Source organism: Heterodontus francisci, chromosome 2 (assembly GCF_036365525.1).
Source record: "Heterodontus francisci isolate sHetFra1 chromosome 2, sHetFra1.hap1, whole genome shotgun sequence".
Lineage (NCBI taxonomy): Eukaryota > Metazoa > Chordata > Chondrichthyes > Heterodontiformes > Heterodontidae > Heterodontus > Heterodontus francisci.
In genome coordinates, this window is record NC_090372.1 from 91,294,540 (window position 1) to 91,310,919 (window position 16,380).

The window sequence follows — 16,380 nt, forward strand, 5'->3', positions numbered from 1 at the left end:
CTGATGTTGAAATATGACATGAATGTTTCCCTGGTAGTTCGCTTTACAAGAATGTGTTAATCCAAGGAATAGATAGAACCTATTTATCCAGTCCTTTATATAGGGCTGATTTAAAATGTGACTTGGTCACCGGACCTCTTACTGTCGGTGTCATTCCTAGTCTGCCCACTGAGGGGGTAGATTTTCTGCTAGGAAGTGACTTGGCTGTGGATAAGGTCGTTGTGTCTCCAGTAGTTTTGGAAAAGCCAGTTAAAGTTGCTGAAACTGAGGTTTAGCAGGAAGAATTTCCCGGAACATCCCCAGATCACGTTCTGACTAGATCCCAGGCTCATAAGGTTAAGCAAGACAAGAAGGATTCAGTGGTTGTGGAGGACAATTCAGGTGTTTGGTTGGCTGTATCTTTTTCAAGAATTTGAATGGGGACATTGCTGAGAAAGCTCTGCGGTTAGCAATGGTGAATTATTTAGTAGATCTTCTTTGATTGAGGCTCAACAGACAGACTCTGACTTAAAAAGTTTGCCTCAGACGTTGTGTTGAGGCAGAAGCTGAAGAAGTCTCTGAATGTTATGTCAAGAATGACATTCTGATGAGGAAACGGAGGCCTTTCCAGAGGTCCGCTGATGAGGATTGGGCTGTAGTCCATCAAACTGTTGCCCCTCCTTGCTACCGCACAGAGATTTTGAGAATTGCCCATGAAATTCTAGAAGCTCATTTGGGTATGCGGAAAACACAGGCTAGGGTAACGATGCATTTTTACTGGCTGAAGCTGCGGAGTGATGTGATTGATTTCTGCAAGACATGTCACATATATCAGATGATTGGGAAGCCACAGCCTTCGATTAAACAGCCCCATCAATACTAATACCTGCATTTGATGAACCATTTAGTAAGGTTCTTGCAGATTGTGTTAGACTCTTGCGCACGACTAAATCAGGTCACAAGTATCTTCTAACCATCATGGATTTGTCCACTTTACCAGAGGTAATACCTTTGAAAAAGATCACAGTGAAAGTTGTGATTGAGAGGTTAATTCAGTTTTCTCTCGGTATGGGTTGCCAAAAGAAATTTAATCTGACCAGGGGTCAAATCTCAAGTCAGGTATATTTCAAGAGGTCATGTGTACTTTGGGAGTGAAGCAACTAAAGTCATTTGCTTATCACCTGCAGTCAAAGGGTGCTTTGGAAAGATGTCACCAAAACCTAAAGAGTATTTAGGGCTATTGTTTTGAGTATGCCCATGATTGGGATAAAAGGATATCATTGCTGTTATTTGCAACCAGGGACACTCCGAATGAGTCTACAGGTTTCAGCCCCTTCAAATTGCTCTATGGGCATGAGGTTAGGGGTCCCCGTAATGTCACTAAGGAATTTTTGGCACATAAGGAGGAAACTACCCTCTTAAACTGTGCGTCAGAGTTTCAAAGGAAACTTTCTAAAGCTTGCGAGATGGCCAGAGAACATCTCAAGGTTTCTCAGGTGATGAAAACCCAAGTGTATAGAACAGCTAAGGCATGTAATTTTCAACCTGGAGATAAGGTACTGGTTTTGTTGCCTTTGCCTGGTGAACCATTGAAAACTAGATTCAGTTGTCCTTACTTCATCAAAAGTAATCTCAGGGAAGTGAACTATTTGGTTAATACCCCAGACAGATAGAAAAATTAAAGGGCGTGTCACGTGAATACATCGAAGAGGTACGATGACTATGAGCATAGTCGGCCAGTCAGTGTAGCACAGGTGATAGAGAATGTACTGGTGCCTGTGACAAACCAGAGGATGAGTCTGAGACTGAATGTTCCCAGATTAAGCCTCCTGCAGTGAAGGTGTCGAACACAGAGGTGTTAGAAGGTCTGGATGAAGTGCTGCAAAATCTACCTGAGCACCACAGGAAAGATATAACTAACTTATTGAGGGACTATAAGCTGGTATGTGCAGATAAGCCAGGTTGTACTTCTGTGGCAATTCATGAGGTCGATGTAGCAGAAGCTAAATCAATTTAACAAAACCTCTACAGACTCAATCCCAGTAAATTGGCTAAGGTCAGGGAGGAGGTTAGGTATACATTAAGTAATGATATAATTAAACCTAGTCAAAGTAGATGGAGTTTTGTATTAAAACCAAAACCAGACTGTTCTCAAAGATTCTGAATAGATTCCCAAAAGGTTAAGGTGGTAACCAAAATCGACTCCTATCTGATCCCAAGGCTTGAAGATTGTATCGACAGGGTGGGGAACTCAGCCTTTATTGACAAGATTGATTTGCTTAAAGGATATTGGCAAGTCCTCTTATCTGACCAAGCTAAAGAAATATCTGCTTTTATGATACCGAATGATCTGTTCGTGTAAAGTTATGCCATTTGGTACAAAAAATGCACTGGCCACATTTCAAAGATTGACTAATCAAGTGATTGTTTTGTGTACATTGATGGCCTTTCAGTGTATAGCAACACAGAATGATCAGTCTGTCAAATAGAGCTCTTAAATGTCAGACGTGGCCAAGGCTAATCTAGTCAGAAATCTTGAAAAGAGCGAGTGTGCCCATGCCAAGGTCACTTACTTAGACATATCGTGGGACACAAGAGGCCAGAGTTCAGGCGATAATAGATTTTCCTGCACTCAAGACAAAGAAAGAATTGCGATGATTTCTGGGTATGTGTGGGTTCTATAGGAAATCTGTCCCTAATCTGAGTACATTGATGAATCTGGTTAAAAAGAACGTGAAGTTCGAATGGTCAAAGTCATGCCAAACAGCACGAGAAGTTAAAGGCCATTGCAATAAAAGAACCAGTTTGTGCAGCCCCAGACTTTAATTAACTATTCAAAGTGGCCATTAATGCTAGTGATAGGTGCTCCAAGACTATGATGCTGGTAGGGAACAGCCTGTTAGCTACTTCTCTAGGAAGATTAATAAACATCACAGTACCTGACCATTAAAAAAGCTTCAAGTCTTGTAATAAAAACAAAGTGCTGGAAACTGATGAAAGGTCATGACCTGAAAAGTTAACTCTGCTTCTCTCTACACAGGTGCTGCCTGACCTGCTGAGTATTTCCAGCACTTTGTTTTTATTTCAGATTTCCAGCATCTGCAGTATTTTACTTGTATTTTCTTGAAATCCTGTACTTGCTTTGCAACAGTCTGAGGTATATGTAACCAACAAGTCAGAGAGAAATATTGGTTTATACAGATCATAATCCACTTCTGTCTCTGGAAAAGTTCAGATCAAAGAACCTTGGGTTGTTTCGCTGGAGCTTAATGTTAGCCATTTACAGAGAAAACTGTACATGTTGCAGGGAACAGTAATTGATGATGCTCTGTCCAGAGTTTAAGGGTGTAAGCAAAGGAAAGCTCTGAAATGTGAAAATATTACCTGAACAGTATATAATATGCTATTTGTTAAAAATGTTAAGAATTTATTGTAATTTTTGCACTGTGTGAAAGGAGACTTGATTACAGTAAGGCATTCTTTTTTCCAAAGGGGAAGTGTTATGAAGTCTTCATGTGAAAACTGAGTTCTGTACAGTTTGCATTTATACAAACATACAAACGAGGAGCAGGTGTCGGCTGTTTGGCCCCACGAGCCTGCATGGCTGATCTAAATGTGGCCTCGACTCCATTTGCCCGTCTGCCCCCATAACACTTGACTCCCTTGTCTATCAAGAATCTATCCAACTCAGCCTTGAATAAATTCAATAACCCAGCCTCTACTGCTTCCTGAGGAAGCAAATTCCACAGACTAACAACCCTCAGAGAAACAAATTTCTCCTCATCTCCGTCTTAAATGGGGGACCATTTATTTTTAAACTGTGTCCCCTAGTTCTCATCTCACCCATACGTGGAAACATCCTTCAAGCATCCACCCTGTCAAATCCCCTCAGGATCTTATATGCTTCAATATGATCTCTTATTCTTCGAAACTCTAGTGGGTATAGTAGGCCCAACGTGTTCATCTTTTCTTCATAAGATAACCCCTTCATCCTAGGAATCAGTCGAGTGAACCTTCTCTGAACTGCTTCTAATGCAATTTTATCCTTTCTTAAGGAGACCAAAACTGTACATTGCACTCCAGATGTGGTTTCAGTAAGGCCCTGTACAGCTATAGCAAAACTTCCCTACTTTTATATCCCATTCCCCTTGCAATAAACAGCATTCCATTTGCCTTCCTAATCACTTGCTATACCTGCACACCAACCTTTTGAGATTTTTAAGACAGTCCTTGATTTGGGGCTGGGGATTTCCAGGCTGGAAGTCAAATCCAGGTTAGACAAACAGTCCTGTGATTTTAAAAAACAAGCTATTTTCAACCAAGGACATGTGACCTGAAGTTCTTCGTTTCAGTTTCAAGAAAACTCTACAGAGTGTTGGAGCCAGTTAAGAGCTGGGTTATGTTTTTTTGAGGGAGTTACATGTGCTGTGGAGAAAGGGGGATGTAGCGTGCTTAGATTTCCAGAAGGCATTTGATAAGGTGCCACATCAAAGGTTATTGCAGAAAATAAGAGCTCATGGTGTAGGGGGTAACATTTTGGCATGGATCAAAGATTGGTTAGCTAAGAGGAATCAGAGAGTAGGCATAAATGGGTCATTTTCTGCTTGGCAAGATGTAATGAGTGATGTGCCACAGGGATCTGTGCCGGGGCCTCAATTTTTTACAATTTACATAAATAACTTAGAAGAAGGGACCGAAGGTATGGTTGCTAAATTTGCTGATGAGACAAAGATAGGTAGGAAAGTAAGTTGTGAAGAGAACATAAGGAAGCCATAAAGGGATATAGATAGGTTAAGTGAGTGGGCAAAGACCTGGCAAATGGAGTATAATGTGGGAAAGTGGGAAATTGTCCACTTTGGCAGGAAGAATAAAAAAGCACATCTAAATGGTGAGAAATTGCAGAATCCTGAAATGCAGAGTCGATCTGGGCGTCCTAGTGCATGAATCGCAAAAGGTTAGTATGCAGGTACAGCACGTAATTAGGAAAGCTAATAGAATATTACCATTTACCGCAAGGGGAATTAAATACAAAAGTATGGAGGTTATGCTTAAGCTATACAGGGAATTGGTGAGACAACATCTGGAGTACTGTTTACAGTACTGGTCTCCTTATTTAAGGAAGGATGTAAATGTGTTGGAGGCAGTACAGAGAAGGTTTACTAGACTAATACCTTGAATGGGTGGGCTGTCTTACGAGGAAAGATTGGACAGGCTAGGCATGTATCCGTTGGAATTTAGAAGAGTAAGAGGCGACTTGATTGAGACATACAAGATACTGAAGGGTCTTGACAGGGTGGATATGGAAAGGATGTGGGAGAATCCCGAACTAGGGGGTCACTGTTTAAAAATAAGGGGTGCCCTTTTAAAACAGAGAATGAGGAGAAATCTTTTCTCTAAGGATCGAGTGTCTTTGGAATTCTTTTCCTCAAAAGGCGGTGGAAGCAGAATCGTTGAATATTTTTAAGGCAGAGGTAGACAGATTCTTGATAAGCAAGGGGGTGGAAAGTTATCGGGGGTAGGTGGAAATCTGGAGTAATCAGTTCAGCCATGAACTTATTGAATGGAGGAGCAGGCTCAAGGGGTCGAGTGGCCTACTCCTGCTCCTAATTTGTATGTTTGTAAAAGAAGGCTTCCAGAATTGTGATGGTCTGCAACGGTTCTTTAGAGAAACCTGGACTGAGGGCCAACCATTGGTTGTCCGTGATACCACCCGATCAGGACAGTTGTAGGCAAGGCCAAAGTTGTCCGAGAGGCGACAAATCCGAATCGTTAAAGGGAAGATTGCACCGCTCACTATCGATGGGTCATTACTTCCATACCTGCAAACTCAAGAACCGGACTTTAAAACCTACCAGAGGAAGTTCCTGATCTTGTACTGTGGAGGTATTGAATACCACCTGGGCTGATAAAGACTGATCTAGAGGATCTGTGAGTACTTTCCTTGATGCATCTGCTAATTAAGGTGTAACCTTTGAGATACATATATTGACTGGTATTTTACTGCTACTTCATTGCTTTACTTATGTTGGTTTTGGTTTGAGTGTTAAAGTAAAATTTATAAAAGCGAAATCTTATCAGTTTGGATTTTTGGCTTCCTAAATTGCAGTCAATCATGGATTTGATTCTTTTCATTTGTTAGTGGTCTCCACGGGGATCCCAAAAACAGAACAATGGGCTGCCTTTAAAGAGGTGATGATTTGGGTACAGTCGCCCACGAGGCAGAAAGGTTGGGCAACCAAAGCCAGAGCTCCCTGGATGACGAAAGAGATAGCAAATAAGATGAAGCAGATATAACAGATGTCAGGTTGCAAGTGAGAACTAGGCTGGGTACAGAAAGTTCAGAAGGCAAATGAAAAAAGAAAGAGGCAAAGAGAGTTGGAGAAGAGAATGGCAGCTAACATAAAAGGTAATCCAAGAATCTTCAATAAGTGTATAAATAGTAAATATGTAGTAAGATTAGAGACCAAAAAAGGAATCTATACATGGAGACAGTGGGAATGGCTGAGGTACTAAAATGAGTGCTTTGCATTTGTTATTAACCAAGGTAGAAGATGTTGCCCATGTCATAGTGAATGGGGAGGTAGTTGCGATACTGGTTCAGCTAAAAATTGATAAAGGTTTTAGAAAGGCTGGCATAACTTAAAATTGATAAGTCACCAGGACCAGATGGGATGCGTCCAAGGATGCTGAGGGAATTTATTTTTATTTATTTATTTAAAGACACAGCACTGAAACAGGCCCTTCGGCCCACAGAGTCTGTGCCGACCAACAACCACCCATTTGTACTAACCCTACAGTAATCCCATATTTCCTACCACACACCTACACTAGGGGCAATTTACAATAGTCAATTTACCTATCACCCACAAGTCTTTGGCTTTGGGAGGAAACCGGAGCACCCGGCGAAAACCCACGCAGTCACGGAGAACTTGCAAACTCCACACAGACAGCACCCAGAATTGAACTCGGGTCCCTGGAGCTGTGAGGCTGCGGTGCTAACCTTGCAGAGGCATTGTCCATAATCTTCCAATCCTCCTTAGGTACAGGGGTGGTGCCAGAGGACTGAAGAATTGTAAGTGTTATACCCTTGTTCAAAGTGTGTAAGGATAAACGCAGCAACTACAGGCCAGTCAGTTTAACCTCGGTGGGAAAACTTTTAGAAACAACGTGAGAAAGAAAAATCACTCGGACAAGTGTGGATTAATTAAGGAATGAGAGCACAAATTTGTTAAAGGCAAATTGTGTTTAACTAACTTGAGTTTTTTGATGAGGTAACAGAGGGTTGATGACAGCAATGCAGTTGATGTGACTGATGTGGTGTACAAGGACTTCCAAAAGGTGGTTATAAAGTTTCACATAATAGACTTGTCAGCAAAGTTGAAGCCCATGGAATAAAAAGGCACAGTGGCAGCATGGATACGAAGTTGCTGAGTAACAGGATAGAGAGTAGTGGGGAACAGTCGTTTTTCAGACTGGAGGAAGGTATGAGGTGGGGCTTCCCAGAGGTCGATACTGGAACCACTGCTATTTGATATATATTAATGACCTAGACCAGGGTGTACAGGACACAATTTCGAAATTGGCAGATGACAAAACTTGGAAGTATTGTGAACTGTGAGGAGGTCAGTGATAGACTTCAGGAGAACATAGGGAGGCTGGTGGAATGGGCAGACACATGGTAGATGAAGTTTATTGCAGAGGTGTGAAGTGATACATTTTGGTAGGAAGAATGAGGAGGCACAATTCAAAATAAAGGATGCAATTCTACAGGGGGTGTCGGAACAGAGACACCTGGGAGTATACGTGCTTAAATCATTGAAGGTGGCAGGACAGGTTGAGAAAATGGTTAAAAAGGCTTACAGAATCCTGGGCTTTATAAATAGGGGCATAGAATACAAGAGCAAGGAAGTTATGATGAAGCTTTATAAAACTTTGGATCAGCCTCAGCTGGAGTATTGTGTCCAATTCTGGACACCGCTCTTTAGGAAGGATCTAAAGAAAGACAGCGCAAAAAAGATTTACGAGAATAGCTCCAGGGATGAGGGTCTTCAGTTAAGGTTGAGAGGAGATTTAATAGAGATGTTCAAAATCATGTGGGATCTAGACAGAGTAGATGGGAAGAAATTTTTCCTATTGATGAAAGGGTCGAGAACCAGAGGGCACTGATAGGTGAATGGCAAAAGAGCCACCGCAGACATAAGGGTCGGGATTTAACGCGACCCAGTGGGGTTGCAGTCCGCGTTGCATGCTGGCCATCCAAATAGACTTTTGGAAGAAAAAAGGTGCTCGTGGGCAGATAGGTCAGCCTCGGTGAGGATGGGACAAGAGCCGAAGGAAGGTGCGGTTAGCCAGTTTAAAGGGCTGCCAGCACCTTTGGAGGCTCCGAGACCGTTAAAAGACTTTTAGGTGCTGCACATATAAATATCAGAGCACCAGGATGCAGCAACGACCCTCAAGACCACTCAGAGCACCCATTCACTGACCACTCAGGTGACCCTCCAGACCCCAAGGCATCCCACCACTACATCTTTGGAGGACTTTAACCCCCTTGTGGCCATGGCAGAGACAAGTACCTGGGTGGCCCCACGGTTTAGCAATGACTCCTTGCACGTCCTTCTCCAAGTTGCTGAAGCAAGGCAGGAGGTCCTCTTCCCTAGAGTTTAAAGGAAGAGACCTCTCCAGCTTACCAGGAAGGCTTGGATGGAGGCTGCAGAGGAGGTAAGCAGGCGTGGTGTTGTTTGGAGAACTTGGATCGAGTGCCGCCAGCGGGTCAACATCTTTCTCTGCTCTGCCAGGGTTAGTGGCAAACCTCAGTCTCCATTGGTCTATAATCAGATGGATGGGTGTGCAGATGTGAATGTGGGAACGTAGAAGCCTACCAGATGCAGGGAATGGCTGCAGCTCTGTCGTGGGCCACGTGCCTGGTACATCTGACCTGCATGACGGTGCAGCTGTGCACCAGTCTAACACTTGCACGACAATGGCCCCAGAGGCAACATACAGCACGAGCTCTGAGTGAGCGGTTTAAAGTCCGATAATTTAAACAATTCTCATGTGTCTCCAATGGAGAAGAGGACGCAAAGTGACCGAGAAAGGACATGAGCTGGTGGCGGCGTTTCTCTTTTGGTCATACTATCACCTGTGGCGGAAGAGTTGCTGCAACTGGCTGGCGACCAAGGAGGCCAATCCATTGCAGATGGTGAGGCTGGAGCTCCTGGTCAGGAGGGCGAGTTTGTCAGACTATAGGCATAGGGGGAGCAACAGACGATCATGAAGGTTGGTCACGTGTTCAAAGTCTCAGATGTGGTCAAGCTCCAGCCAAAGAAATGTCCTTCAGTCTGGAGTGTTGCAAGGGCCTGATCTTTCTGTTTTCTCCCAACAATGGCCAAGCAACATCTCCAGAGGACATCCAATCACCTCTGAGGAGGGGGACCTCAGAGGGTGCAGTGACACATTTTTGCCCTGCACCTATCACCAGCTCAGATACAGCCACCTCGGTATGGCAAAGAATGCATAAAGATTCGGGGTCACAACCTGGTTCTAGCACCGCACATGTGCCGGACCAGCTGTCGGAAGCAGTTTCAGCTGAGACCAGGCCTATGATGAGTCTCAAGCTGATGGTGAACCTCTGGAGTCGTCCGTGAGGCGGCAGATGCGGGAGGTGCAGAGTGAGGTGTGTGAAGACCTGGAGAAGATATCAGAGGGTATGCGTTCTGCGGCTCAGACTGTGGAGGAGTCCATCCAGGCCATGAGTGCTACCATTTCCCCGTCATCTGCACGTCTGGCTTCCTCCACTGAGACTGGCGACTCTCATGGAGAGCCAGATGCAGCAGACCAATCAGTGGCTGTCAGAGATGCGCGCAGAACTGCACACCATCACAGTGTCCATACCAAGCCCACACCTGCAATATACTTTTGTGATCACATTCAAGTTAGACGCTGAGTGATATGCCTTCCAACTGATGAAGGCCCCTGGCTAGCCTGCGGGAGCCTGATGGCCACATGAGTACAATGACTCCTTGGACCATGGGGAATCCAGAAATGGTGAAGTCTCTGGCTCTTTCGGCCTTTCCACATCGGTTGCAAACTGGTTGTAATTGTTGGCCCTCCCAAAAAGGGCACTGGTCACAACCTTGATGCAGTGATGTGCAGCTGATCGGGAGATTCTGCACATGTCTCCAGTGGCACCCTGGAATGAGCCTAAGGTGCAGAAGTTCAGGGCGACTGTGATGTTTAGAGCCACCGGCATCAGATGGCCACCCACACAATTAGAATTGACCTCCGCTACCATCATTTCCCACAAAACCGTCAGTGTCTCTCGGGACAGGCGCAGCCTTTGAAGACACTGGCGCTCTGACATCCAGAGGAAGGACGACTGTTGCCGGTACACCCTGCCTCCCAGGTAGCCTCGTCTCCTCGCAAGTCTTTGCACCCAGTCCACTCTGTGGTCTTCCGCTCTTCCCCCATCACCAGGCTGCACCTGTAGATGGCCAGCAGGTCACTGTTGTCCTTGGCCGACTGCCAGCTTCTCTCTCTTTCTCCAGATCATCTCCTCACTGGAGGAGGAGCCTTCTACAGAATGAACAATGCCCCTGGCAGCAGTACGCCAAATATCTAATGTGGAGCACTTTGTAGCGATTGCCGAGAGGACAAGCATTCCCAACCTCCTGTTAGAAATCTCCTGAGGTTATGGCCCTGCCAGGAAGACTACTTGCTGAAGTGGGCCCTGGTGAGCTAGCAATTTCAGCCCTGACCTTTAACTCCCCTTTACCTGAAAGCGTCAAACTCAAGACCCAGTACCTCACGAGCCCCTTCATCTGCAGAACCCATTGCCGCCTATTTAAACCTACCGGGGCTCCGAGCCCCCACCCCTGTGGCTCGTGTGCATCTTGTTAAATGGCGCGGGCCACGTAAAATTGAAGTTTACTGCGCTTTAATTACCTTAATTGGACCTCCAATTGCTTTTAATTGGATGATAAGCAGAGTTCCCATTTCATTTACCGTCTGACATGCAAAAAATGGCGTTCCGGTGCCATCGGACGTCATGACCTGCCACTTTACATCTCCCCTGCCTCCAAGAACGACTGCTTTCTGAAGGCAAGACTCAGGCCAAGAAAAAAAACTTTTTTTTTATATACAGCAAGTGATTATGATCTGCAATGCACTGCCTGAGAACATGGTGCAGGCAGATTCAATCCTCTCCTTCACAAGGGAATTGGGTAAGCACTGAAAGAGGAAATAATTTGTAGGGATATGGGGAAAGGGCAGGGGTGCATGACTAGCTGAACTGGTCTTGCAGAGAGCCAGCACAGACACAACAGGCTGAATGGAGTCCTTCTATGCTGTAACTATTCTATGATTCTACTATAGATGGATTACGGCATCTTCCAAATTAATCATCTCTGAATTTCGTACCATATCTCAATCTAATCAGTGGCTGAGATTCATCAAATACAATAGAAACACAATTAAAATAACTTGTTCAGCACCACAGTGATGCATCCTGACGTAGGAAACTTGAATCCCAGATTTAACTGACAATCACACTCGAGCTTTCTATAGAAAGTTATTTCAATATTGCTCAAGTCAGAGCCATCATGTGCTGCTCAAGGGTGCCATCTGATGCCAGAAAGTACATATGAAAATGGCACGTGGATGGAAAGAAAACAGCATTCATGTTGGCAGAGAATGCCTAAAGATTAAACAGTGCAGCATTGCAGCAGATCGAGTGATAGTAAATTTGTTTAAATTACAGAATAGTAATGGAGAGCATGTCAGCTAACAATCTAAGCCACAGATACCCAACCTCTTAGAACAAGGGGCAGGATCCATGTCACACCAGCAAGTGGGCTACATATGATTAAGTTACTGAGTAAGACAGAATCATGACTAAACACTACATCCAATTCCCTATTGAATTTGCTTTTCATGGAGTGCTTGGACCACATCTCTTTCCTTCCTCTTTCAACACTACAATGATTATACATACTCTTCTGCACAACCCCACCTGCACCCACCAAACACAAATTTTTAATGTTCTCCTTTGCTTCTGCTTTTACTACTCTCATCCATTTACCTCAGTGCCCACCACCAGGAAAACAGTTTCAGGGGTTAGATGGTCAGGTTAGAGGCAGCAGTACAGGTAGTTCTGGGGCTTGATGGCAAGTGACGTTATACATGCTACATGGAGTATGCGTGAGCTTGGAGTGGAACAGAAAATGCTGGAAATATTCAGCTCAGGCAGCATCTTTGGAGATAAAACGAGTCGCATTTCAGGTCTGTAACCTTTCACCAGAATTTGAAACGTTAAACGCTTGCTTTTTTTCTCCACAGATGCTGCTTTACCTGAATATTTCCAGCATTTTCTGGTTTTGTTTCAGATTGCCAGCATTTGCAGTATGCTTTTGTATGCTTGGAGTAGGATGGTTTGAGAGTCCTGAAGGTCTCCTGGTTATCGGTGTTCTGCTGGCAGAGGAGGAAAAGGGGGAGCGACAAACGAGTGGGAGTGAATTCAGTGCAGAATGTAAACAGCCATTATGCAATTCTTAACCGCGTTTAAGAAACCAATTTCATCATATAAATTAATCAAGTTAAAAATAATACAAAAATAAACCAAGGAAAATTACGTTTTATATGGAAAAATAATGAATCTCAGTGCACAATTTTAAAACACACTAGTGCACAAATAGGGATGTGCCAGAATACAGTCATAATTATTATTTTTAACTACAATGTCCTTTAAGGCCAAGATAAATAATCTGCGAGGACAGTAATCTTCACTTGTTTGAAAATTGCACTGAAATGTCATTTATAAATTTTGCAACAGCTCTTAAAAATTAATTCATGCCAGTTTAGCCACACATTCATTTATTAGCTAACATTTCTTTTAATTTTAGTATTGAGTCATATGTGGCACAGGAGGCCATTCAGCCCATCAAATCCATGCCAGCTCTTCACAGAGCTAATTAGTCAGCACCACTCCACCGCTTGATCGCTGTAGCCCTTTACAGATAATTTACTTTAAACTTTCACTTTCATTGGTGCTAGATGTGATTGGCTTTCCTATCTACATAGGTTCCATTACGTTTGAACTTTCTATCTGAAGTATTGCAAAGGTATTGTAGCTATCTTGTATAGGGATGCAAGAGGTAGCTATAAATTGTGACGGCAGAATATGTTAAAATCAAAACTTCAACTTTTGGCAACTGCTAGGTCGCATTTGGAAGAAGGCCCCTTTAAGGGTCAACAGTTACAAAGCAGAATAATTCAAAAGATCACAAATTTTGACTGGTAAACCTTGCTGTACCTAATCACAGCAGAGCACTTCATATCTGTTTCTATAACTCAACTATACTCCATCACAGTCATATACATCCATAAAGCAACTTGCTCAAGTCAATTAATCTACGTGATTAATGTTTTGCATGTTTAATATTAAACAGAAAAATCAAAATGGTAAGATAGATGGTGGGAAAACATAATCCCTAAAGGACTGGAAAGCCAAGCTCTAAACTGATGTCACATTTCCAATTCTGCCTGCATTTAGGCTTTAAAGCACTAATCAAGCATGTCCCAAGACATTACTGACCACATTTTATTCCTCCACAATGTTTCCTCCTTTCAGTGTATTCTCATCTTACTGTTCCACAGATATAAACATCCCTATCGCACCCCAGCCCACCTGGTCAGTCTCCAAGCACACAACAGGTTCTCAAGTCATACATACACTATGCTCAACAGAAAAATACTCTTTCCCAAGAAGTATACATTTGATAATTAATTGAGCATATGTTCTAGTGATCCAAAATAATCAGTTTAATTGTTACTGAACAACTGTTAAACTCTTCCTAATTGGCACTTCTATTTCTTCTGAAAATAAATATCTCTTACCTGTAGGGGCAAAGGAGTTTCTTTGTAGCTGGGCAAGATTTTAAATGTGATGCCACCACTGCAATCCTTTAACATTTCTTGCAGTACTTTTGGATCAGACCCGACTTCTCTGCCATTTACTTCTTTAATGATGTCACCTACGTGGAGAAGACCTTGCCGGTCAATCATACCACCATGGAGAATCCTTGCAATTACCAGTTCATTATTCTCCACCCTAAAGGTAACACCCTACAAAAAAAAATTGAAGCTTAAATCAATGTTTTTGCTTCCCCAACAATGTCAGAACAAAATGTAACCATTAAGCAATGGGAGTGTGAAAACTGGTTGCAAGTAAGAAAATAGTAAACAGCTCCTCTTTCCCTATTGCTGTAAAATTAAGTTGCTTTATGTTAGTAATACCACACTTTTTGTCCGTTGCCATATAACAAAGTAAGACTGGCTTTTCTTTCTGTACAAATATGAAAATAATTATTTTGCTACAAAATATATTCATAGTATGCAACAATGGCAACTGAGACTACACTGTAGAACTGAGTTACCCTCACAAAGGTAATGCTTAATCCCTATTTAGAGGATTTTATTTTTAAGTCAGCCTGTCTGCCATCCACACCAGGAGGGTGGCAACTCATTGAATTTTGGGAATCAGAAGCATCCTCTAGACATAAAATAATGCCCATTAAAATTAGATTGGTTAAAAATAAACCACTATAGGCTAAATACCAGACACTCGACTCCACTCAAGATCTTTGCCTTTTTCATTAAATAAGATTGGGGTTACAGATTCATAGAATGGTTACCGAATAAAAGGAGGCCATTCGGCCCAACATGTCCATGCCAGCTGTCTCAACAGCAATGCAGCTAGTCCCACTCCTGCACCTTTTTCCCATAGCCCTGCAAACTTCTCCTTTCAGGTGCTTATCCAATTGCCTTTTGAAAGCCACAATTGTGCAGGGAGGCAGATTCACTCAGGCAATACATTCCAGATCCTAACCCGCGCTGCATAAAAAGATTTTTCACATGTCACCATTGGTTCTTTTGTCATGCACCTTATATTGGCGTCATCTGTTTCTCAACTCTTCCACTACCTAAATCCCTCATGATTTTGAACACCTCTATCAAATCTCTTCTCAACTTCCTCTTCTCGAAGGATAACGACGCCAGTTTCTCCAATTTATCCACATAATTGAAGTCCCTCATCCCTGAAGCTATTCTTATAAATCTTTTCTGTACTCTCTCTAAAGCCTTCACATCCAAGGGGTAAGGGGGTAGAAGTGAGACACCTTGGAGTTCATGTCCACAGGTCCCTGATGGTAGGACAATTAGAGAGGTGAAGACGACATATGGAATCCTTTCCTTTATTGGTCGAGGTATAGAATACAAAAGCAGGGATCTAATGCTGGAACTGTAGAAAACGCTGGTTAGGCCACAGCTGGAGTATTGCGTACCGTTCTGGTCACCACATTACAGAAAGGACATAATTGCTCTGGACAGAGTACACAGGAGATTTACAAGAATGTTGCCAGGGCTTGAAAGTTGCAGCTATGAAGAAAGATTGGATAGGCTAGGGCTGTTTTCCCTGGAACAGAGGAGGCTGACTTAATTGAGGTGTACAAAATTATGAGTGGCCTAAATAGAGTAGACAGGAAAGACCCATTTCCCCTAGCAGAGAGGTCAATTACCAGGGGGCACAGATTTAAGGTGATTGGTAGAACGAAAGACTTCTTCACCCAGAGGGTGGTGGGTGTCTGGAATTCACTGCCAGGAACAGTGGCGGAGGCAGAAACCCTCAATTCTTTCATAAGGTACCTGGACATGCACCTGAAGAGCTGTAACCTGCAAAGCTGTGGACCAGGTGCTGGAAGGTGGGATTAGATTGGGCTAGTTTGTTCAGCTGGCAGACACTAAATGGCCTCCTTCTGTGCCATATTTTTTCTATGGTCCCTAAAGTGCAGTGCCCAGACTTGGACACAATGGGCTGAATTTTATTAACGGCGGCGAGCTTCAAAAAGTGCACGGTGCACGCTTGAGAAGTGCGCGGCGGCTCATTAACACGGAGGTAGCGGACCACCCACCTCTGATGACGTAGAGCGTAAAGGCCTGCTTAGGTCAGGCAAAAGAACCCGACCCGAACCCGACCGATCCACAGCGGACCCGAGCCCGACCAGTGTCCCTCCAATTGTGCCCCGAGCCCAACCCGACCAGAGCCCGACCCCGACTTGACCATCCCTTTACTTACCTTCTGACTGGAAAACTCCACGTAGCTGCAGCGCATGCGTGATGACATTATAGTGACGTCACTCGCTCATTGCGCAGACTCAAGTCTCGTCCCGGACTCCCAGCTCAGGTAAGTTTTCATTTTTAATACTTACCAGCAAAGCACTTAGTGTGTGTCTGGCTCAACTCGAACACAACCCGGAATCAGCCCGACCCGACCAGAGCCCGAAAGCCAGACCTGGAAGAGGGGCCCAACCCGAACCTGACACGTCGTCTGGTCCGGGTCGGGTAGCAGGC

General features: G+C 43.7%; 1 protein-coding gene across 1 annotated transcript in view; it reads right to left on the reverse strand.

Moving 5' to 3' along the window:
* Nucleotides 1-16,380, reverse strand: part of LOC137380641 (protein PALS2-like) — a 183,819-nt gene that overhangs the window by 46,542 nt on the left and 120,897 nt on the right. Inside the window, exon 5 of the mRNA XM_068052805.1 lies at nucleotides 13,870-14,097. Within this exon, the coding sequence (XP_067908906.1) occupies nucleotides 13,870-14,097 (228 nt within the window). The remainder of the gene's footprint in view (nucleotides 1-13,869; nucleotides 14,098-16,380) is intronic.